The 26,027-nt window shown below is 45.6% G+C and overlaps 1 protein-coding gene across 1 annotated transcript in view; it reads right to left on the bottom strand.

Annotated features, from left to right (window-relative positions):
• The window catches only part of sema3ab (sema domain, immunoglobulin domain (Ig), short basic domain, secreted, (semaphorin) 3Ab), a 315,517-nt gene that overhangs the window by 120,504 nt on the left and 168,986 nt on the right, over positions 1 to 26,027 (bottom strand). Inside the window, exon 5 of the mRNA XM_070897057.1 lies at positions 16,056 to 16,175. Coding sequence (XP_070753158.1) covers positions 16,056 to 16,175 — 120 coding nt within the window. The remainder of the gene's footprint in view (positions 1 to 16,055; positions 16,176 to 26,027) is intronic.

Here is a 26,027-nt window from a genome sequence, read left to right on the forward strand (position 1 = left end):
CACAGCAGAGCCTGAGCATGGAGAGCAGCGAGCGGGAGCTGGGGGGGGTGGCCTGAGCACGGAGAGCAGCGAGCGGGAGCTGGGGGGAGGGGCCTGAGCACGGAGAGCAGCGAGCGGGAGCGGTGGGGGGGGGGGCCTGAGCACGGAGAGCAGCGAGCGGGAGCGGTGGGGGTGGGGGGGGGCCTGAGCACGGAGAGCAGCGAGCGGGAGCTGGGGGGAGGGGCCTGAGCACGGAGAGCAGCGAGCGGGAGCGGTGGGGGGGGGGGCCTGAGCACGGAGAGCAGCGAGCGGGAGCGGTGGGGGGGGCCTGAGCACGGAGAGCAGCGAGCGGGAGCTGGGGGGGGGGGGGCCTGAGCACGGAGAGCAGCGAGCGGGAGCTGGGGGGGGGGGCCTGAGCACGGAGAGCAGCGAGCGGGAGCAGTGGGGGGGGCCTGAGCACGGAGAGCAGCGAGCGGGAGTGGTGGGGGGGGCCTGAGCACGGAGAGCAGCGAGCGGGAGCTGGGGGGGGGGGGGCCTGAGCACGGAGAGCAGCGAGCGGGAGCTGGGGGGGGGGGGCCTGAGCACGGAGAGCAGCGAGCGGGAGCTGGGGGGGGGGGGGGCCTGAGCACGGAGAGCAGCGAGCGGGAGCTGGGGGGGTGGGGGCCTGAGCATGGAGAGCAGCGAGCGGGAGCTGGGGGGGGGGGGGGCCTGAGCACGGAGAGCAGCGAGCGGGAGCTGGGGGGGGGGGGCCTGAGCACGGAGAGCAGCGAGCGGGAGCGGTGGGGGGGGGGGCCTGAGCACGGAGAGCAGCGAGCGGGAGCTGGGGGGGGGGGGCCTGAGCACGGAGAGCAGCGAGCGGGAGCGGTGGGGGGGGGGGCCTGAGCACGGAGAGCAGCGAGCGGGAGCTGGGGGGGGGGGGCCTGAGCACGGAGAGCAGCGAGCGGGAGCTGGGGGGGGGGCCTGAGCACGGAGAGCAGCGAGCGGGAGCTGGGGGGAGGGGCCTGAGCACGGAGAGCAGCGAGCGGGAGCTGGGGGGAGGGGCCTGAGCACGGAGAGCAGCGAGCGGGAGCTGGGGGGGGGGGGGCCTGAGCACGGAGAGCAGCGAGCGGGAGCTGGGGGGAGGGGCCTGAGCACGGAGAGCAGCGAGCGGGAGCGGTGGGGGGGGAGGGCGCCGGTGTACAGAGTCAGTCTTCGATGGACAAATACACAAGCTGCTCCAAGATTAATGCGCTCACCTACACTGCGATCTCTGAAAACCAGGGAGAGAGGAACTGAGGGAGGAAGGGAGGGGGTCAGTGTGTGCGCGTGTGTGCTTGGCCCATGCAGCAGAGCTTGGTCTCCAATCGTCTCTGGTCCCCTTGCCATTGGACCAAGACCTTGACTCGGTCAAGTCCTTGTGGTGGCTGGTGTGCAACGGCCACCCCACGTTAAATGAATTCACGCACAGGCATCTCCCACCCTTTAAAATGAAGTTCAGGACCTGGCCCGCATTGGACTCATCAACCACCTTAGAACTCATTTTAGTGTGGTCACCGGTTATCCTCGACATCCTTGGGACAGCCTAAGAAGAAGATGATATGAATTTTGAATGGGCTCAAAACTCGTGACTTCTGATCTATGGGTCGACCATTTTTACTTTGATCGTGGTTATCCAATATCTAACTTCTAAAACAATATTCAGTAGCGAAAGAACAGAAACAAATTGTTTATCCATAGTAATGTTAAAGATCTACATGTATGGAATTTGTCTGTAAGTTTTGGCCAAGGCTAAATGTAGTTTTAGAAATCTTTTTTCATGAAGTGTTGCTTGAGTTTGCAAATACGAAACGCTTGTACCCACATCATAGTGAGAGTCATTGAAAAGCTGATATTTTCAATGTACTTTCATAATCTGAATATGTTTGTGGCTGTAATTTATAAATCACCTCAAGTTGTCTGCTTGAAGCTGTGGTGGTCATTATGAAAATGTGGTTGTGTAAGTTTGGTTAAGGGCGAGATGGTCTGACACAATTAGTCTGTTCCTCCTGCCGTTTGAAGAGTAATTTTCTGTAATATGAAAGAAGTGAAATGTGCCTTATTGAGAATCATTAATACACTGATCAAACACTTGGCCCTGGTTAATGACAACAGCTAGTGATGACAGCCAATGAAATCTTAGAATGGAGCACACTGCTGCTCACAATCTATGAACAAAAGGCAACTGTCCCATTATTAGCGAGGTTTCTGGAACAGAATTGACATAAACTTATATTATTCACATCAAACAAAACACCAGAAGGCCTGACTTTAGTCTGAACTTTAATTCACTTTTTTTTCCCGGATGGCGGCAGGAAAGAGAAGCCAGTCTGATCCAAGAAGCATTTGGCTCCTCCACCATTGTCTAAATCGTCACGGAACTGCAGCATTGCCCAGGGGGGAAATAAACTGGGAAATACTGGAAGGAAAGTTAAGCAACTGAGGGTGAATTTTTCATGGATAGAAATCATAAATAATCTTTTATAACCATTTCAATCTGTTACTCTGAGGAAATGGATTTCAACTGAGGACAAGCAACAGCTTTTTTTTCGAGAATAATGAGCACCATATATTACATTCATTATACCCAAAGTGCCTTTTAGAATAATTCAACCAAAGAATGGCTGGTAAAAGGTAGAGGATGTGTATCCAGTGGCCTCTGGGATCAAATAATAGGCCACGGATCCTAATTGGCCATTCGCCAGACCCTGGCACACTGTAACCATGACTATGCTGTTTCTCACTAAGATTTATTTTAAAAAATGCTTGCGTGTTATTTAATTCTTCCTATTTAATTGTTCCATGCGGTGATGACTATTTGCCTGCTCAATGCCGAATGGTATCGGGGACCACGCATTAGTGAATAGTGATGGACTGGGGTTGAATCCTGACATAACTCACCAAGTCACTATGTTCACTGCCCCAACGAGAAGAAATGAGAGAGCACTACAGAAAGGAAATGTGCCATGCCACCACATAATGTCAACGGATGTAAAACAGCAAGAAAAGAAAAAGAGAAAGATTGTCTTCGAATTTGTCCTCAGCAGACACAAATGGCCCCACGTTCCCCAACAACAACACTGGTTAGTGCACTCCTTCGTACTCCCTGCATCACTAAAGAGCTGCTTCAAGGCCAGTCCATCACTGTTCACTAACACAGGTCCCCAATCCCACTCGGCACTGAGCTTTATTTAACAGGTCACCTTCTGGGACAAATAAATAGGAAGAATTCAATAAAACACAAGCATTCTTGTAAATAATCCTTAGTGAGAAACAGCATAGTCATGGTCACAGTGTGCTGGGAGTCTGCCAAATGGCCAATTAGAGTCCGTGGCCTATTATTTGATCTCAAAGAACACCAAATACTCATTCTCTACCTTCTAGCAGTTGCTCTTTTGTTGAATTATTGTATGAGACTGTTCCTATAGATTGTTTGTTCCTGTAGATTGTTTAGGGTTGACTGAACAAAATTATGATCCCGGTTGGGGGTGGGGGGGGTGGGGGGGAATTGTGACCCCCCCCCCCAGAGCTCATGTCCAGAAATCGAGCATTTGCATCATTTTCCTGTCTGTCATTCCCAAACTTGCTCTTCTGTTGCGTGAGGCTCGGTGACAGAAACATATCGTCATGAAATCGGCCCTTCTGGCTTTCTTGGTACTTTTCCTCTACGCAGGGATGATTTCCCTCTGTGCTTTCCTGTATGTCACACATCCTCCCTCTGCATCCTATTGTGTTGAAATCAACACTCCCCTCGCCATATCCTGCCATCACTCATCTTTTACACAGGATCTCAAAACTGGGATGGGCCTTGGTGCTTTTAATTACCGCTTCCTGATATATCTTTACTGGAGCCCTGCCTCACAGACGTTGGCCCTTTTCTCGGATTCTCAATAAAATAGAGTAGACTATGTTGCACATTCAAATATATATTAGGCGGGAGTGGGGTCCTGCTGCTGAATTGTAGTTTTATACAAAATAATTTACAACAACAATAATTTGGATTTATATAGCACCTTTAATGTAGTAAACATCCCAAGGAGCTTCATGGGAGTGTTATAAGACACATAAGAAGAAATTACAGCAGATGACCAAAAGCTTGGTTAAAGGGGAAGGATTTAAAGAGCGTCTTAAAGGAGGAAGGAGAGGTAGAGAGGTGGAAAGGTTAAGGGAGGGAGTTACAATCAAATGAGTACATATTATTTTATGTAAAATACATTATTTTTCTATTTTTTACAAAATGACCCATTTTTCCCCTCTGCCATTACAGAAAATATGTTCTGAGGATGTTCAGAATCAAAACCTAACGATCACTATCGACTTCCACTTTGGGGGCAGTTAAGGGTCAATGCCATGTTGGTGCAGGAAAGCAGAAAGAAAACTGGGGCGGGGCACACAAAGAGACGGAGGGGAAATTGGGATGGATAGAAATAATAGAAAATCAACAAGGCATGATACCATAATGCACAGTTAGATATATGCTAACGTGGAGACACTAACGAGCTTAGCATCCTGGGAAACTAAGAACATGTAGAGAAAGAGGAACTGGAGACGCAGAAAAGGAGAGATCGCAAAAAAAACCCAGGAACGTGAGGAGACGGAAAGAGCGGACAGCACAGGGAAAGAGGGAAACAGAAAATAGAGGCAGAAAGATAGTGGGAGAGGAAACTGGAATGCACAAGGAGAGGGAGTCACCTAGGCAGATGAAAGGATAGAAGGTAACGGTCTCTCAGGCTGTGGTGGCAGTAAACGATGATCAGCTCAACAATTTTTCACCTGGCTGTGATTTGGGACTTGGCTCAACTTTTATGTTTTGAAATGCATTGGACAATACTCTCTGAAGCTCAGAAGAATGAGAGGTGCTCACATTGAAACATACAGGATTCTGAGGGGGATTGACAGGGTAGATGCAGGGAGGATGTTTCCCCCGGGCTGGAGAGTCTAGAACCAGGGGTCACAGTCTCAGGATAAAGGGTCGGCCATTTAGGACTGAGATGAGGAGGAATTTCTTCACTCAGAGGGTGGTGAGTCTTTGGAATTCTCTGCCCCAGAGGGCTGTGGATGCTGGGTTGTTGAATATATTCAAGGCTGAGATCAATAGATTTTTGGACTCGAGGGGTATCAAAGGATACGGGGATCAGGCGGTTAAGTGGAGTTGAGGTCAATGATCAGCCATGATCTTACTGAATGGCAGAGCAGGCTCGAGGGGCCGAATGGCCGACTCCTGCTCCTATTCCTTATGTTCTTATGTAATCAGTTTAAGAGCTTTCAACTAGGGTTCTTCCAGCAAGTACTGCTGCTTTATATAGTATTTTGCAATTTTGGTGATTTTGCTTCATATTTAGAGCACCACACCCGTTAAAACTAAAACCATTTCTGTGGGTTTTGGAGGATAATAAGCAGATGAAATATTAAAGGGGATGATTAATATAGAGAAGTTCTTCCAATACAGATCATTCTGTTTGTTAGGTTTTCTGAGAAAAATCATAGAAAACACCTATTCTGAGAGAGACATTTGTCCTTTAAACTGTACAACGCAGTACTGGGCGAGATTGAATATTGCTGGCTGGAATGGCTTGGCATCCAGGACTGCTGCAGATGCCGATTACAGGATTTCCTGTGGAGCTGTTTGCTGATACGTGCTGTTGCTACGTCAGCAGAATAGCTCCCTGCGGAGGCAAACTGTACAAAGTAGTGGGTCTCCACGGGGGGCGGCAGGAAAACAGGTGAGAGATACGAGTATCTCCAACCAGACACACATGTTTAATTTTGGATTTTTCTTCAGAATACAGACCTAGGAGCAGGATCTGTCGAAACGACTACAGTAATCGTCCACCGGCAAGATCAATGTCTCCCTTTTGCTCGTTATCAACCTGGCAACATGACCTTGCTATTTTCAAACATGTCTTCAGTCACTGGCAGATGCTTCTTTCAGGGATTGTTCAGCATCAAGTGCTTTCTTTGTGGTGCTAAGATTTAATATCGCATTTACAAAAGCACTCCAGGGTAATCAGTGACTGGGATACGGATAATAAACCTTACATCGGTTTGTAATTTAAAAATATATAATTAACTCAGAGTCAGAAGGCTTCCAAGCGGAACGAGACAGGTGAAAGTCAGACACACATTCTTTCTGACACTGAGCATAACCTTAGAATAGGTTTGATGGAAAATTGCTCCTTCTGCAATATTAATCACATGTACGATCAGCAGGCAGCGGCTATAATTGGACGGGTTTGGCACAGCATCAACATACATCATCCTGTCCTTTGAATTTTTAAACCAGGCGTTACAGGTGTTGAGACAAATCTTTCTCAGAAAGCCATATTGAGTGAATTTTGCTGCACTCGTTAGCAGAATCCTGTTCCAAACCACATGGCCCATGTATTTTCTCCCTTTGTTAGTGATCTAGACTAATTGTACTGGAATGCACTACAGAGTGATGTTAAAAGTTAGAACTGAGTGTTCTCAATATGCCAACTTATATTGCTGCCATCTGTGCTGTACTTAGGGCAGGAGATGAAGGGAAAGCACCTTGTGATTCAGCCTGCTTGAGTCTGGCACACTGTATGCCAGCATTCTTGCTAAAATAAAGGCATGGCAATTTTCTGCCTTTGTTCTTGGCACTCTATGGTATTCCACGCATTTAAAGAAGAACAGAAAATGGTGGCTGGTGAGTGTGAAGTGGAAACTCCCCGACACTCAGCTTAAATAGAATGTGTTATGTATGTAACCTTTGGCAACCTGTATCACACCACCACCAGAGAGCCTATCTGTTGTAGTCCCAAGGGATCCCAGCATCCCTTGGGAGCACTGTATATAAGCAGGCCTCCCACGCTGTACCAGCACTCTGGAGTTCAATTAAATGATCTAAGGTCACACTTACTCATTGTATACAGTACTCAGTTTCATCCTTTATTATGAGCATAACAATTGGCGACGAGGTAAAGAACAACCGCGCGAAAATGCAAAGAACTCTTGGTATTCTGGAGAAGTTCTCAGAAGGGGACGATTGGGAGGCCTTTGTGGAGAGACTCGACCAATACTTTGTGGCCAATGAGCTGGAAGGGGACGAGGACGCTGCCAAACAAAGGGCGATCCTCCTCACCGTCTATGGGGCAACGACCTACGACCTCATGAAGAATCTTCTAGCTCCGGCAAAACCAACAACCAAATCCTATGAAGAATTGTGTACACTGGTCCGGGAGCACCTAAATCTGAAGGAAAGTGTTTTGACGGCAAGGTATCAAATCTACACATGTCAACGGTCGGAAGGCCAGGAAGTAGCGAGTTATGTCACCAAACTAAGGCGCCTTGCAGGACATCGCGAATTCAGTGGATTACTTGAACAAATGCTAAAATACTTTTTTGTGCTTGGCATTGGCCATGAGGCAATCATTTGCAAACTATTGACTGTTGAAACACTGAATCTGAGCAAAGCCATAACGATAGCCCAGGCATTTATGTCCACCAGTGGAAACACCAAACAAATTTCACAGCATAAAGAGGTTTCGGCTCTTACTGTACACAAAGTAATGTCGTTTTCAAGCAGGAATGCATATGGCAGAACATACACGCCAGTTGCTGCACGACCTCAGATGACCCAGAGTCCGCCATCAAGCGTTAATGCGAGGCAGTTAACACCTTGTTGGCGCTGTGGAGGTGATCATCGAGTCCATCAATGCCGCTTCAATCACTATGCATGCAACAGCTGCAGAACAATGGGACATCTCCAGCGAATGTGCAGGCAAGCTGTAAACTCTACAAACCCTGCAAACCACCACGTTGCAGAGGATGATCGATCCATGGTGGATCAGGCTGAACTAGAGACTCGAACCGAGGAGGCAGAAGTGTACGGGGTATACATGTTCACCACAAAATGTCCATCGATCATGTTAAAAGTTGAACTGAACGGAATTCCAGTATCCATGGAACTGGACACGGGTGCGAGTCAGTCTATCATGAGCAAAAAGGCCTTCAACAGGCTCAGGTGCAACAAGGCACACAGGCCCAAGCTCAGCCCCATTCATACCAAGCTAAGAACTTACACCAAAGAGCTGATTCCTGTTATTGGTAGCGCAGAAGTAAAAGTTTCCTATGATGGAGCAGTGCATGAAGTCCCACTATGGATCATGCCTGGGGATGGCCCTACTCGTCCCCTTCCAGCTCGTTGGCCATGAAGTATTGGTCGAGTCTCTCCACAAAGGCCTCCCAATCATCCCCTTCTGAGAACTTCTCCAGAATACCAAGAGTTCTTTGCATTTTCGCGCGGTTGTTCATTACCTCGTCGCCAATTGTTATGCTCATAATAAAGGATGAAACTGAGTACTGTATACAATGAGTAAGTGTGACCTTAGATCATTTAATTGAACTCCAGAGTGCTGGTACAGCATGGGAGGCCTGCTTATATACAGTGCAGAAGCTGGCTGGGAAAAATCCACTCGAACTGGGACGACATTCGAGTGCTTTCGTCCGTCGATGACGCCTCATATGCCCAGGTTGTGAGCAGATTCCCATCATTGTTCGAGCCAGGCATTGGAAGTTTCTCGGGGGCGAAGGTGCAGATCCATTTGTTTCCTGGTACACGACCCATCCACCACAAGGCACAGGCGGTACCGTACATGATGTGAGAGAAAGTGGAAATTGAGCTGACAGGCTGCAGCGAGAAGGCATCATTGTGCCGGTGGAATTCAACTAGTGGGCCAGTCCGAATGCCCCGGTACTCAAAGGTGATGGCACGGTCAGAATTTGTGGGGACTATAAAGTAACGATTAATCGTTTTTTGCTACAGGACCAGTACCCGCTACCCAAGGCAGACGACCTATTTGCGACCCTGGCTGGAGGAAAGATGTTCACCAAGTTGGACCTGACCTCGGCCTACATGACGCAGGAGCTGGAGGAAGCTTTGAAAGGCCTCACCTGCATCAACATGCACAAAGGTCTGTTCATCTATAACAGATGCCTGTTTGGGATTCATTCGGCCGTGGTAATTTTCCAACGGAACATGGAGTGCCCGCTAAAGTTGGTTCCACGCACCGTGGTTTTCCAGGACGACATACTGGTCACAAGTCGGAACACCATCGAACTCTTAAAGAATCTGGAAGAGGTTCTAAGTCGGCTAGATAGTGGGACTCAGGTTGAAACATTCGAAGTATGTTTTCCTCACACCAGAGGTCGAGTTCTTAGGAAGAAGAATCGCAGCAGACGGCATCAGACCCACCGACGCCAAGACGGAGGCCATCAAGAACGCGCCGAGACCACAGAACGTGACGGAGCTGCGGTTGTTCCTGGGACTCCTCAACTATTTCAGTAATTTCCTATCCGGGTTAAGCACCCCGTTAGAACCCCTACATGTGCTACTGCGCAAGGGAGACGACTGGGTATGGGGGAATTCACAAGAGAAAGCCAGAAATCTGTTATGGTCAAACAAACTGCTTGTTCTGTATAACCCATGTAAACGATTAGTGCTAGCTTGCGATGAGTCATCATACGGGGTTGGGTATGTGTTACAACAGGCTAACAAATCGGGGATTTTGCAACCGGTCGCCTATGTATCGAGGAATCTGTCCCAGGCTGAAAGGGCCGACAGCATGATCAAAAAAGAAGCTCTGGCGTGCGCTTACGGGGTGAAAAAATGCACCAGTATCTGTTTGGTCTCAAGTTTGAGCTAGAAACTGACCATAAGCCGCTCATATCGCAAGAAATAGTGGATGCACTGGTGATCATTTTCCAACATTCTATCGACTCTGGATCAGTTTCTATGGACTGGAGGGTAGCTAATGTAACACCACTTTTAAAAAAAGGAGGGAGAGAGAAAACAGGGAATTATAGACCTGTTAGCCTGACATCGGTAGTGGGGAAAATGTTGGAATCAATTATTAAAGATGAAATAGCAGCGCATTTGGAAAGCAGTGACAGCATCAGTTCAAGTTAGCATGGATTTATGAAAGGGAAATCATGCTTGACAAATCTTCTCGAGTTTCTTGAGGATGTAACTAGTAGAGTGGACAAGGGAAATGTGGTGTATTTGGAATTTCAAAAGGCTTTTGACAAGGTCCCACACAAGAGATTAGTGTGCAAAATTAAAGCACATGGTATTGGGGGTAATGTGTTGACGTGGATAGAGAACTGGTTGGCAGACAGGAAGCAGAGAGTCGGAATAAATGGGTTCTTTTCAGAATGGCAGACAGTGACCAGTAGGGTGCCACACGGTTCAGTGCTGGGACCCCAGCTATTTACAATATACATCAATGATTTAGATGAAGGAATTGAATGTAATATCTCCAAGTTTGCAGATGGCACTAAACTGGATGGCGGTGTGAGCTGTGAGGAGGATGCTAAGAGGCTGCAGGGTGACTTGGACAGGTTAGGTGAGTGGGCAAATGCATGGCAGATGCAGTGTAATGTGGATAAATGTGAGGTTTGGTGGCAAAAACAGGAAGACAGAATATTATCTGAATGGTGACAGATTAGGAAAAGGGGAGGTGCAACGAGACCTGGGTGTCATGGTACATCAGTCATTGAAGTTTGGCATGCAGGTACAGCAGGCGGTGAAGAAAGCAAATGGCATGTTGGCCTTCATAGCGAGGGGATTTAAGTACAGGGGCAGGGAGGTCTTACTGCAGTTGTACAGAGCCTTGGTGAGGCCACACCCTGGAATATTGTGCTCAGTTTTGGTCTCCTAACTGAGGAAGGACGTTCTTGCTATTGATGGAGTACAGCGAAGGTTCACCAGATTGATTCCCGGGATGGCAGGACTGACATATGAGGAGAGACTGGATCAACTGGGCTTGTATGCACTGGAGTTTAGAAGAATAGAAACATATAAGATTCTGATGGGACTGGACAGGTTAGAGGCAGGAAGAATGTTCCCGTTGCTGGGGAGTTCCAGAACCAGGGGTCACAGTCTAAGAATAAGGGGTAAGCCATTTAGGACCGAGATGAGGAGAAACTTCTTCACTCAGAGAGTGGTTAACCTGTGGAATTCTCTACCGCAGAAAGTTGTTGAGGCCAGTTCATTGGATATATTCAAAAGGGAGTTAGATATGGCCCTTACGGCCAAAGGGATCAAGGGGTATGGAGAGAAAGCAGGAAAGGGGTACTGAGGTTGAATAATCAGCCATGATCTTATTGAATGGCGGTGAAGGCTCGAAGGGCCGAATGGCCTGCTCCTGCACCTAATTTCTATGTTTCTATGTTTCTATTCTCAGAGAGCAAAGGGATTAACACTAATGCCTCTGCCCGTATCCAAAGATGGGCGCTCACGCTGTTGGCATACAACTATGTAATCCGCCACAGACCAGGCACAGAGAACTGCGCTGATGTTCTCAGTCGGCTACCATTGCCCACCACCAGGGTGGAAATGGCACAGCCTGCAGACTTGCTCATGGTGATGGATTCATTTGAAAACGAAAAGTCACCCGTTACGGCCCATCACATCAGGACCTGGACCAGCCAGGATCCTTTACTGTCCCTGGTAAAAAGCTGTGCTCTCCATGGGAGCTGGTCCAGTGTCCAAGTGGAGATGCAGAAAGAGATTAAGCCGTTCCACAAGTGCAAGGACGAAATGTCCTTACAGGCGGACTGTCTTTTGGGGGGTAATCGCGTGGTCTTGCCCAAGAAAGGCAGAGAAATGTTCATATGCGACCTACACAGCACCCACCCAGGCATAGTAATGATGAAAGCCATAGCCAGATCCCATGTGTGGTGGCCTGGCATCGACTCAGATTTAGAGTCATGCGTGCGCCAGTGCAACATTTGCTCTCAACTACACCCAGAGAGGCACCGCTAAGTTTATAGTCGTGGTCTAGGATCCACGTTGACTTTGCGGGCCCATTTTTTGGCAAAATGTTCTTGGTTGTTGTGGATGCTTATTCAAAATGGATTGAATGTGTAATAATGTCTGTAAGCACGTCCACCGCCACCATCGAAAGCCTATGAGCTATGTTTGCCACACACGGTCTGCCTGATGTCCTTGTCAGCGACAATAGGCCGTGTTTCATCAGTGCTTACTTCAAGGAATTCATGACCCGCAATGAGATCAAGTACATCACATCTGACCCGTTCTGCCTGGCCGTTGGATGCGGGCTTGAACAGGCAGTTCAAACCATCAAGCAAAGCTTGAAATGTGTGTTGGAAGGCTCCCTGCAGACCCGACTGTCCCGAGTCCTGCTCAGCTACCGCACCAGACCCCACTCGCTCACCGGGGTTCCCCCAGCTGAGCTGCTCATAAAAAGGGTGCTCAAAACAAGGCTCTCTCTTGTCCACCCTGATCTCCATGATCACGTCGAGGGCAGGCGGCATCAACAAAGCATGTACCATGATCGCGCAAACTTGTCACGCGATATTGAGGTCGATGATCCTGTGTTTGTACTCAATTATTGACATGGTCCCAAATGGCTTGCTGGCACAGTCATAACCAAAGAAGAGAGTAGGGTGTTTCAGGTCAAATTGGCCAATGGACTAACTTGCAGAAAGCATTGGACCAAACCAAAATTGCAGTTCACTAACAGCTACGAGCAACCTGAAAAGGACACCACCAACTTCGACCCTCCAACACACACACAAGTGGCAACCGACATCACGGTTGATCACGAAGCCAAACTCATCATCCCCAGCAGCCCAGCAAGGCCAACTGTGCAGCAGCCCAGCGAAGAATCAACCAACTCATCCACAGCTGTATTTGTACCGAGACGATCGACAAGGGAGCGAAAAGCCCCAGATCGTCTCACCCTGTAAATAAGTGTACTATTAACTTTACGAGGGAGTGATGTTATGTCTGTAACCCTTGGCAACCTGTATCACACCACCACCAGAGGACCTACCTGTTGGAATCCCAAGGGATCCCAGATCACAGCCCTGTACCAGCACTCTGGAGTTCAATTAAAGGAGCTCAAGTCACACTTACTCATTGCATACAGTACTCAGTTTCAACCTTTATTATGAGCATAACAGAATGGATTGTTTTTTATTAAAGAAATATTCTGAGCTACAACTTCATCAGATAAATATTGTCTCACCATAACACACACAATTCATAAACTTCTTTACCCAGAGAGTGGTGAGAATGTGGAATTCGCTGCCACAGGGAGGGGTTGAGGTGAATAGTATCGATGTATTTAAGGGGAGACTGGACAAGCCAATGGGGGAGAAGGGAATAGAGGGTTACGCTGATAGATTTAGATGAGGAAAGACGGGAGGAGGCTCGAGTGGAGCATAAACGCCGGCACGGACTGGTTAGTCGAATGGCCTGTTTCTGTGCCGTATATCCTGGGTAATCCTGCGTAATTATAGAGCCACCAGATTCTGTCCTGTTGTGATGATTGACAGAGAGTGGAACTGTGGGGGTGTTGTGTGGTTTATCAGCATAAAGTACAATTTTTGGAAGGTATTTACAGTCATTTCCCTTTGCCACATTATAGAGGTGGAAAACGCGGGTCACTATCACTGCTCTCGTACTATCTGCCTCTTTACTGGTTGTGAGATCATTTGTTTGACCAAGCCTCTCTCCATCAAACTTGCATTACACTGAGTTACACACACAGACAGCAAATATTAATCTATTTTCCACTGTTAAGTGCTGATTGCAGTATTATTCTGGCATTCTGATAGCAGGCCGTGTCAAGTAATCACCAAGCACGGTCTGTGCTCATCGCCCAGAATCCATCACACCGTGCTGCACAGCAAGTCATGCTTCCTCACAAGGGCACAAGCAGAATCAATCAATACACGAGCCATCGAGGGGACTCCCATCACCTGATCATGGCTGGGATACGAGTGCGGGGTGCTTAGCTGCCCAGCAGTGGGAGAATGGTGTACGGCAGCAAAAAAAACAAAAGTAGGGAGAAATAGAATATAAGAACATAAGAACTAGGAGCAGTAGTCAGCCATTCAGTCCTCGAGCCTGCTCCACTACTCAATATGATCATGGCTGATCTTCTACCTCAATTCCACTTTCCCGCCCGATCCCCATATCACTTGATTATTTTAATATTCAAAAATCTATCAATCAGTGTCTTGAATATACTCAACGACTGAGCCTCCACAGCCCTCTGGGGTAGAGAGTTCCAGAGATTCACCACCCTCTGAGTGAAGAAGTTTCTCATCAGCTCAGTCCTAAGAAGGGAGTAAAGGGTTATGGGGAGCGGGCGGGGAAGTGGAGCTGAGTCCATGATCAGATCAGCATGATCTTATTGAAGGGCGGAGCAGGCTCGAGGGGCCAAATGGCCTACTCCTGTTCCTATTTCTTATGTTCTTACGTTCTTCAATAGCCGAACTCTTATTCTGAGACTGTGACCCCTGGTTCTAGACTCCCCAGCCCGGGGGAAACATCCTCCCTGCATCTACCCTGTCAATCCCTGTAAGAATTTTGTATATTTCAATGAGATCACCTTTCGTTCTTCTAAACTCTGTAGAATATAGGCCTAGTCTACTCAATCTCTCCTCATAGGACAATCCCCCCATCCCAGGAATCAGTCTGGTTGCACTCCCTCTATGGCAAGAATATCCTTCCTTAGGTAAGGAGACCAAAACTGTACACAATACTCCAGGTGTTGTCTCACCAGGGCCCTATATAATTGCAATAAGAGATCTTTACTCTTATACTCAAATCCTCTTGTAATAAAGGCCAACATACCATTTGCTTTCTCAATTGCTTGCTGTATCTGCATGTTAACTTTCAGTGATTGGTGTACAAGGACACCCAGGTCCCTCTGAACACCAACATTTCCCAATCTCTCACCATTTAAATAATACTCTGCTTTTCTATTTTTCTGACCAAAGTAGATAACTTCACATTTCTCCACATTATATTCCATTTGCCATGTTCTTGCCCACTCACTTAGCCTGTCTATATCCCCTTGAAGCCTCTTTGCATCCTCCTCACAACTTACATTCCCACCTAGCTTTGTATCATCAGCAAACTTGGATATATTACATTTGGTCCCCTCATCCAAATCATTGATATAGATTGTGAATAGCTGGGGCCCCAGCACTGATCCCTGTGGTACCCCACTAGTTACAGCCTGCCGACCCGAGAATAACCTGTTTATTCCTACTCTCTGTTTTCTGTCCGTTAACCAATCCTCAACCCATGCTAGTATATTACCCCCAATCCCATGAGCCCTAATTTTGTTTAATAACCTCTTGTGTGGCATCTTATTGAATGCCTTCTGAAAATCCCAATACACCACATCCACTGGTTCCCCCTTATCTATTCTAATAGTTACAAGCTCAGAAAACTTGAACATGTCAAACATGATTTCCCGTTCATAAATCCGTGTTGACTCTGCCCAATCCTGATATTATTTTCGAAGTGCCCTGTTACCACGTCCTTAATAATAGATTCTAGCATTTTCCCTGAAGAATGCTGGGGAATAGGAAACCCAAAAGCATTGAAACTGAGTGACAGCCCCGACTCCACAACCACCAGCAGGCACGTGTGTGTGGAACAGCCACCTCCTCAGGAAGTGCAGGGGACAGGAGTTGGTGGAACAGCCCAGCGCACAGTGTCTCTAGGACAGGAGGCCAGAAAAGCACAATGATTGACAAGTTGATTACAGGAAATAAATCATCTTCTGAAGTCAGCACATTGCTGTGAAGCAAAACCCAAATCTTTGCTTTCGTGTGTCTCTCTTTATATGAAGGACAAATCAGATTTAAGTTTACCAAATAGCTTGCTCCTTTGTCCAATTCCCTGTTTTTCTTCATATACAAACTGCTTTCTCAGTCTATTCACTGCATGACTTCACTGGAAATTATTGTGCCAGTGTTTATCAGACGCTGTTGTGTTAAAGTCAACAAACATCAATCGAAAATGAAGCACTCGACAACAATGAGCCACTTTACGCTGTGACGATGACAGACGTGTAATAATAATCTGACAATATCTTTGATGTTCGATCTTCACCCAAGTCTATCAAACTCATTATAAACTATCAGGAGCGGCGCACTTTGGGACCAGATATGCTTCTTTTATTAGACCTATAATGTGAACAATACCTCACAAAAAAGTGCATTAGAAGAATGGATAACAGGTGTAGCAAAAGGAAAAGGTTTTTTTTTACCTCAGGTTGATGACCAACTTCAATGTAGGCACAGACTGGGTGAAAGGCTCCAGTTCCACAGGCGTACAGGTGGGTCTGGTTAAAATGCTGCACAACCCTGATGAAATTAGCACATTCTTTCTGCAGGAGAGATAAGATGAAAGAAATTCAGCTGGTCAGTCCAAGTTATTACACTGGCGCGCTTCTCATCTCAAGTGTTTTTTTTGTAGGTAACTGACAGTTTCTGGAGCCGCTGTGTAAATTCTGGGAACATTTACAGCTTTCAATTTCAATAATGAGACAATTTTGCAACAAACAACACACGAGACTATGCAAAGCATTTCCAGACTATTCCCCACAGAGCCTTCAATGGAAGCAAAGCACAGCTTTCTGAAAACTTGCGTTGAATGCATAATAGTTCCCAATCTGGCACGATGGCACTTACAGTGCACACTCAACAATGACATTAAAATTATGAGGGGCCTGGATAGGGTGTATAGGAAGGACCTATTTCCCTTAGCAGAAGGGTCAACAACCAGGGCATAGATTTAAAGTAATTGGTGGGAGGTTTAGAGGGGACTTGAGGAAAACTCTGTTCACCCAGAGGGTGGTGGGGGTCTGGAACTCACTGCCTGAAAGGGTGGTAGAGGCAGAAACCATCACATTTAAAAATTACTTGGATATGCACCTGAAGTGCAATAACCTACAGGGCTACGGACCTAGAGCGGGAAAGTAGGATTAGGCTGGGTAGCTCTTGGTCGATCGGCGTGGACACGATGGGCCGAATGGCCTCCTTCCATGCTGCAAATTTCTGTGATTCTAATAAGATTCTAATCAAATCACTAGCATTTTAAGAGAGATTTTAAAAATCTTATTGTCTTGATCTGGCCGACTTGGAATCATTAATTACACAGAATAACTCCCTCTTACCCTAAAACATCAGAATTGAAAAAGTTAACTATTTACATATAAGAAAAAATATTTTTTATTCTCGGGCTCGGTTGAACTGATGTAAACTCATTCTGCAGACCCTGAACATCTTTTGGTCATGGCCAGCTGACAGATTGTTTACACAATGGTCGAAATTTCCTGGAAACTTGCAGCATAGTAATGGCACATTGACACTGTTCGCCATTATTACAGTGGAGGTTTTCCAGGAAATTATGGCGGAAGTGATGCCCATTATTACTTTCGCCATGGCAAAACTTCCAGCAACTTTGTCTGAGACAGTACAAATCAACTATTGTCGTTTCGCCCCTTATATAATCAATGTCGATGGTAAATTTGCTACATTAATGCTGCATTGATTGCTGCTACCTGTTAGACTGGACCAGAAAGTGCTGGGATTTATATTGAAGAACACAAAATTTCAAACCGAATTCAACAAGCTCACAACAGCATCAGCTTACTAAGAGGTAAGCTAATGTCACGGAAATAAATTTAGTGGAATGCACACAAAGTTATCGATAAACTGTCGAGAGATGCATGATATAAATGTATATATAAAAAGTCAGTTATTATTTTCCTTGCATCGTTGCTTGCGGTATTATAAAATAACAAATAACTTCGAGAGCATCCAAGGCACTGGGACAATGGGTTGATCCAGATGATGGTTAGAAACTGCTGAAGCATTGAGCCACAGATATTTCTGTGGATGATTCAAGCAGTGACTGCTTAACACCAGCAAAGTGCCATCAATCTCCCCCTGTGACCATCTCACAGAATTGTCTCATCTGAAATTTCATTCTTTTCCAGATAGATTTGTATTTATTGCAGGCACAAAGACATTAAAAATAAGTACAGCTTAAAATACCACATTGTAACTTTTCTCAACATATTTTATTGATTATCTCGTGCTGAGTTCCCACTAGAACCAGTGACAAGACTACAAAGGTTCAAACGTTTAAATGACTGTTACAATTACAGTTGAAACATTTATTAGCAGAAGTGAACAGTCCTAATCAGAACCACTTGGTTGTGCTACTGTTACATAACGGTCTCCAGTCAGACATTGTTTGGTTAAATATTCTACATAACATACTATCTGCTTGGACAGTATTCTCTTCTTTATTAGAACATAATTAAAAACATGGAGGATGAAAAGACCATTATTCCTGCTCCTTCTACAGCCAATGTATGATCTACCTTATCATAGACCCTATTCTGCCTAAGTATTGACCTGAGGGAAAATATTTCATAAATACTCCTGATTCACAAGATATTGAGCAGAATATTCAAATCCCGCTGGCCATAACTGAAACCAACCATCTCAAAATGCCAACCTCAATGGCACTGTGCTTTGTGTAGTCTCTATCTAGCTCTGTAGCCTCCACGCCTGTTTGCATTCAGATAGCGATCTAGCTCGCTCTCAAAACATGGCAGCAGCTGCTTTTGCTTGGAGCCTGTTCCATACATCCATTATTGTGCGGACAAAAATCCTTCCAATTTCTAGTCTGATTTAAGCGAGTTAATTTTAAACATGTGTGCTCAGATTATTCAGCAAATAATTTAGACTTACATCTATATTTCCCCAACAATCTTCTTTCCTCCAAATTAAAACAAGTTCGATTCTGTGAGTCTGTGCTGAATACTTGGGGCACGGTGTTGAAACCATTGCTATTGCTCTCTCCTGAGCCACCTCCTGTGTCCGTCACATCAACAGACGCTCAGTGAGAGACAACGCATATCACTATAGATTTCAGATTACAACATTTCAACATGTTCACTTTGTTTCAGCTGCACTTGATATCAGAATCGGCAATCACCATAATCTAGGATGATTTTCAAATGTCACCATGCCAGTATGATTCCAGATCTACTTGCCGTGACTTTTGCCATGAGCAACTATGCACACACAACGAAAGGTTACAATCTGCTCCAAAGCTGCACACTTAGACTGTTGCCATCTCCACAAACAGGAAATGCGACATCAGAGGACACCAAAAGCGCAACAATGCTAAATAAGACAGTATTCGTGGTTACAAAAGCAAAACACTGCAGACGCTGGAAATCTGAAATAAAAACAGAAAATGCTGGAAATCTCAGCGGGTCAGGTAGCGTCCGTGGAGAGAGAAGTAGAGTTAACGTTTCAGGTCAGCGACCCTTCGTCAGAACTGGCGAATGTTTGAAATTAACAAATTCTTAAGGAGCGCTGAAAGGGGGAAGGGAGGAAAGAACAAAAGGGAAGGTCTGTGATCGGGGGGAAGGCAGGAGAGATTAGAGAGACAAGCAATAATGGGCCGAATTGAGATGTTAATGGCCGGAGTTAGAAAACATTAGTCTAGATCGGGTGTGAATGGCGGGATAATGACCAGCTGCCATTGGAGACAAAGAGAGAGAAATACATAAGAACAGGGGAGAGGGGGGGTTTAAAAAAAAATGAGGAAAGGGAGCAAAGATGGCCAGAGGTTACGGTCTGAAATTGTTGAACTCGATGTTGAGTCCAGACGACTATAAAGGGCCTAAACGAAAGATGAGCTGCTGTTCCTCGAGCTTGCGTGAGCTTCATTGGAACAGTGTAGGAGGCCGAGGATGGAGAGGTCAGAGTGGGAGTGGAGGCAAGCAGAAGCTCAGGGTCACACCTCTGGACTGAACGGAGATGCTCCGCAAAGCGGCCACCCAAACTGCTCATGGCGAGTTCGCAAAGGAATTAGTGTTCAGTTGTTAAAGTGCGAATGTTGGCCAACCCATCAACATACGACATCCACAGAAGCAAAACACTGCAGATGCTGGAATCTGAAATAAAAACAGAAAATGCTGGAAATCTCAGCGGGTCAGGCAGCATCTGTGGAGAGAAACAGTTAATGGGGCTGGACTTTTGGCTTTTAGGTTTTCTCACTGAAAACAGTGGCAATACGTGAAAGGCACTGTTTGTGCTATGCTACCGGTTTAGCCCGAACTTTCGGCCTTTACGTCTGCGCCTGCGGCACATCGGTAAGGGAGGCGTTGCACGAGCATTCGCGGCACAAACCGCGAGTTTTGGCAACTTTATTCCGGGACCAGGAGCGCTGCGAGAGAGGCTTTGGGAGGGGGGGAAAAAGAAAAAAATAAATTCCAAAAAACATTTACAAGATCCTTATCGATCGAATCGCTGCAAAAAAATTTAAATATAAAAACTTTAACTTATCTTTTTTATTGGTTTTCATACTAACCGCTACTGCCAGGGCTGCACCGACAGGTTTGACCTGTCGCTGTTCTGGGCCGGGATAGTGACGAAACTTGGATGCAAACGCAATCGGCGTCGTTGCCCGTCGGCGCTCCTCTCCCCGGTGGTACGTCCCATCGCCGCCGCAAACAGGCACCCGAGGATCCCGCCGACTCAGTTTCCACCGCAGAGGGTTCAATCGCAACGAAAACCCCGTTGCAAACCTCTCGAAAATCCGTCCCAATGTTTCAGGTCGATGACCCTTCATCTGAACACACTACATCTGTTGCATTTAACAGCGTCTTTTTAGATCATTGAAACATCTGGCAACTTCAGCTGATGAAGTATTTTTGGATTGCAGTGACGGTTCCCATGTCAGCAATGTCCCGCACCACACACCGCACAAAGCCAGTGCATATTGTACAGCCATTTGGATATTAAAAATGTTTAAAGTATTTTAGATACTGAAGTGGTGCAGTCACTCCAACAAGTACCACATTTATAAACAGAGCAGGGTGCAGAAGGATGATGAGTAATGTAATCATATCATCGTTTATTACTTTTAAGTTATATTTTATTAATTAAAAACAAGCAAAAATATGAAAACTGTGATGAAAACACTTGTGTAGCGGCCAACATTACATCTGGTGTGGAGCAAAGCTATCACAGTTCCCAACCTCACAGCTTCACAATGATCACAGAAGGTTGCAGCTGGAACCTCTGAATTCCTTCACTCAGAGACTTGAGTTTCAGCTCCCTGTACTTAACATAAGAACATAAGAAATAGGAGCAGGAGTCGGCCATTTGGCCCCTCAAGCCTGCTCCGCCATTCAATAAGATCATGGCTGATCTGATCATGGACTCAGCTCCACTTCCCCGCCCACTCCCCATAACCCTAGACTCCCTTATCGCTCAAAAATCTGTTTTTCTCCGCCTTAAATATATTCAATGACCCAGCCTCCACAGCTCTCTGGGGCAGTGAATTCCACAGATTTACAACCCTCTGAGAAGAAATTCATCCTCATCTCAGTTTTAAATGGGCGGCCCCTTATTCTGAGACTATGTCCCCTAGTTTTAGTTTCCCCTATGAGTGGAAATATCCTCTCTGCACCCATCTTGTCGAGCTCCCTCATTATCTTATACGTTTCGATAAAATCACCTCTCATTCGTCTGAACTCCAATGTGTATAGGCCCAACCTACTCAACCTATCTTCATAAGTCAATCCCCTCATCTCTGGAATCAACCGAGTGAACCTTCTCTGAACTGCCTCCAATGCAAGTATATCCTTCCTTACATACCGAGACCAAAACTGTACGCAGTACTCTAGGTGTGGCCTCACCGATACCCTGTACAGTTGTAGCAGGACTTCTCTGCTTTTATACTCTATCCCCCTTGCAATAAAGGCTAACATTCATAAGAACATAAGAATTAGGAACAGGCGTAGGCCATCCAGCCCCTAGAGCCTGCTCCGCCATTCAACAAGATCATGGCTGATCTGGCCGTGGACTCAGCTCCACTTACCCGCCCGCTCCCCGTAACCCTTAATTCCCTTATTGGTTAAAAAGCTATCTATCTGTGATTTGAATACATTCAATGAGCTAGCCTCAACTGCTTCCTTGGGCAGAGAATTCCACAGATTCACAACCCTCTGGGAGAAGAAATTCCTTCTCAACTCGGTTTTAAATTGGCTCCCCCGTATTTTGAGGCTGTGCCCCCTAGTTCTAGTCTCCCCGGCCAGTGGAAACAACCTCTCTGCCTCTATCTTGTCTATCCCTTTCATGATTTTAAATGTTTCCATAAGATCACCCCTCATCAAAACTGCATGCAGTACTCCAGGTGCGGCCTCACCAATACCCTATACAGTTGCAGCAGGACCTCCCTGCCTTTGTACTCCATCCCTCTCGCAATGAAGGCCAACATTCCATTCGCCTTCCTGATTACCTGCTGCACCTGCAAACTAACTTTTTGGGATTCATGCACAAGGACCCCCAGGTCCCTCTGCACCTCAGCATGTTGTAATTTCTCCCCATTCAAATAATATTCCCTTTTACTGTTTTTTTCCCCAAGGTGGATGACCTCACACTTTCTGACATTGTATTCCATCTGCCAAACCTTAGCCCATTCGCTTAACCTATCTAAATCTCTTTGCAGCCTCTCTGTGTCCTCTACACAACCCGCTTTCCCACTAATCTTTGTGTCATCTGCAAATTTTGTTACACTACACTCTGTCCCCTCTTCCAGGTCATCTATGTATATTGTAAACAGTTGTGGTCCCAGCACCGATCCCTGTGGCACACCACTAACCACCGATTTCCAACCCGAAAAGGACCCATTTATCCCGACTCTCTGCTTTCTGTTCGCTAGCCAATTCTCTATCCATGCTAATACATTTCCTCTGACTCCGCGTACCTCTATCTTCTGCAGTAATCTTTTTTGTGGCACCTTATCGAATGCCTTTTGGAAATCTTAGTAGACCACATCCATCGGTATACCTCTATCCACCATGCTCATTATATCCTCAAAGAATTCCAGCAAATTAGTTAAACATGATTTCTCCTTCATGAATCTAAACTGCGTCTGCTTGATTGCACTATTTCTATCTAGATGTCCCGCTATTTTTTCTTCGTTAATGATAGTTTCAAGCATTTTCCCCACTACAGATGATAAACTAACCGGCCTATAGTTACCTGCCTTTTGTCTGCCCCCTTTTTTAAACAGAGGCATTACATTAGCTGCTTTCCAATCCGCTGGTACCTCCCCAGAGTCCAGAGAATTTTGGTAGATTATAACGAATGCATCTGCTATAACTTCCGCCATCTCTTTTAATACCCTGGGATGCATTTCATCAGCACCAGGGGACTTGTCTACCTTGAGTCCCATTAGCCTGTCCAGCACTACCCCCCTAGTGATAGTGATTGTCTCAAGGTCCTCCCTTCCCACATTCCTGTGACCAGCAATTTTTGGCATGGTTTTTGTGTCTTCCACTGTGAAGACCGAAGCAAAATAATTGTTTAAGGTCTCAGCCATTTCCACATTTCCCATTATTAAATCCCCCTTCTCATCTTCTAAGGGACCAACATTTACATTAGTCACTCTTTTCCGTTTTATATATCTGTAAAAGCTTTCCATTTGCCTTCCTGATTACTTGCTGTACCTGCATACTAATTTTTTGTGTTTCATGCACAAGGACCCCCAGGTCCCTCTGTACTGCAGCACTTTGCAATTTTTCTCCATTTAAATTATAATTTGCTTTTCTATTTTTTCTGCCAAAATGGATAACCTCATATTTTCTCACATTATACTCCATCTGCCAAATTTTTGCCCACTCACTTAGCCTGTCTATATCCCTTTGCAGATTTTTTGTCCTCCTCACAATTTGCTTTCCCACCCATCTTTGTATCACCAGCAAACTTGACTACATTACACTCGGTCCCTTCATCCAAGTCATGAACATAGATTGTAAATATTTGAGGCCCCAGCACCAATCCCTGTGGCACCCCACTAGTCACTGTTTGCCAACTGGAAAATGACCCATTTATCCCGACTCTCTGTTTTCTGTTAGTTCGACAATCCTCTGTCCATGCTAATATATTACCCCCAACCTCGTGAACTTTTATCTTGTGCAGTAACCTTTTATATGGTCCCTTATCGACTGCCTTCTGGAAATCCAAATACATCACATCCACTGGTTCCCCCTTATCCACCCTGCTCGTTACATCCTCAAAGAACTCCAGCAAATTTGTCAAACATGATTTCCCTTTCATAAAACCATGCTGACTTTGCTTGATTGAATTATGCTTTTCCAAATGTCCCGCTACTGCTTCTTTAATAATGGACTCAAGCATTTTTCCAACAACAGATGTTATGGCTAACTGTTCTACAGTTTCCAGCTTTCTGTCTGCCTCATTTTTAAAATATGGGCATTACATTTGCGGTTTTCCAATCCGCTGGGACAGCTCCAGAATCCAGGGAATTTTGGTAGATTACAACCAATGCATCCACTATCTCTGCAGCCACTTCGTTTAAGACCCTAAGATGTAAACAATCAGATCCAGGGGACTTGTCTGCCTTTAGTCCCGTTATTTTACCTAGTACTACTTCATTAGTGATAGTTCCTCCCTCCCAAAAGCCCCTTGATTATCTACTGGGATGTTTTTAGTGTCTTGTACCGTGAAGACCGAAACAAAATATTTGTTCAACGTCTCTGCCATTTCCCTGTTCTCCATTATTAATTCCCCAGTCACATCCTCTAGGGGACCAACATTTACTTTAGCCACTCTTTTCCTTTTTATGTACCTGTAGAAACTCTTACAATCTGTTTTTATATTTTGTGCTAATTTACTTTCATAATCCATCTTCCCTCTCTATCATTTTTTTAATTGTTCTTTGCTGGCTTTTAAAAGTTTCCCAATCCTCTGGCCTCCCACTAGTCTTGGCCACTTTGTATGCCCTTGGTTTAAATTTGATACCATCCCTTATTTCCTTAGTTAGCCACGGATGGTTATCCCTTCCCTTACATTCTTTCCTTCGCATTGGGATATATTTTTGTTGTGAGTTATGAAATAGCTCCTTAAATGTCTGCCACTGTTCATCAACCGTCCCACACTTTCATCTATTTTCCCCGTCCACTTCAGCCAACTCTGCCTTCATACTTTGTAGTCTCCTTTATTTAAGCTTAGGACACTGGTTTGAAATCCAACTTTCTCACCCTCCAGCTAAATATGAAGTGCATCCATTCTATGATCACTCATTCCTGCAGCATCCTTTACTATGAGATCATTTATTAATCCTGTCTCATTACACAATACCAGATCCCTGGTTGCTTCCACGATGTACTGTTCAAGGAAACTAATCTGGATACACTCTATGAACTCTTCCTCAAGTGTACCTGGCCAATTTGCTTTGTCCAATCAATAAGAAGATTAAAATTAACCCAGATTATTGCCGTTCCTTCATTACAAGTCTCTTTTATTTCTTGATTTATATTCTGCCCAACAGTGTAGCTACTGTTAGGGGGCCTATAGACAGCGACTTTTTCCCCTTATTATTCCTTACCTCCACCTAAACTGATTCAACATCTTGATCCTCTGGGCCAATATCATTTCTCACTAATGCTCTGATCCCATCCTTTATTAACAGAACTACCCCACCTCCTTTTCCTTTCTGTCTGTCCTTCCGAATTGTCAAATACCCCTGAATATTTAGTTCCCAGTCCTGGTCACCTTGCGACCAGACTCTGTGATGGTTATCAGATCATACCCATTTGTATCTATTTGTGCCGTCATCTCATCTATTTTGTTACGAATAAAGAGCTTTTAAATTTGTTTTTTTACCATTTTTTCCTGCTTTGACCCCACTTTCTGATTCACCTTTATGTTTATACATTCTGTCCCTTCCTGTCACGCTCTGGTTTTCATTTCCCCCAGTGCTACCCTGATCTATTGCCTTCTCTTATTCTTTGACTTTTTAAATTTTCTCTCACCTGAATCCACCCCTCCCCCCACTATTTAGTTTAAAGCCCTCTCTACAGCCCCAGTTATTGGATTGGCCAGGACCCTAGTCCCAGCACAGTCTAAGTGGAGCCCGTCCCAACGGAATAGCTCCCTCTTACCCCAGTACTGGTGCCAGTGTCCCAGGAACCAAAACCCATTTCTCCCACACTAGTCTTTGAGCCACGTGTTTAATTCTCTGATCTTATTCACCCGACGCAAATCTGCTCGTGGCTCAGGTAGTAATCCAGAGATTATTACCTTTGTGGTTCTGCTTTTTAATTTGGCCCCTAGCTGCTCATACTCTCTCAGCAGAACCTCTTTCTTTGACCTACCGATGTTGTTGGTGCCCACATGGA

This window comes from Pristiophorus japonicus, chromosome 13, assembly GCF_044704955.1.
Source record: "Pristiophorus japonicus isolate sPriJap1 chromosome 13, sPriJap1.hap1, whole genome shotgun sequence".
Lineage (NCBI taxonomy): Eukaryota > Metazoa > Chordata > Chondrichthyes > Pristiophoridae > Pristiophorus > Pristiophorus japonicus.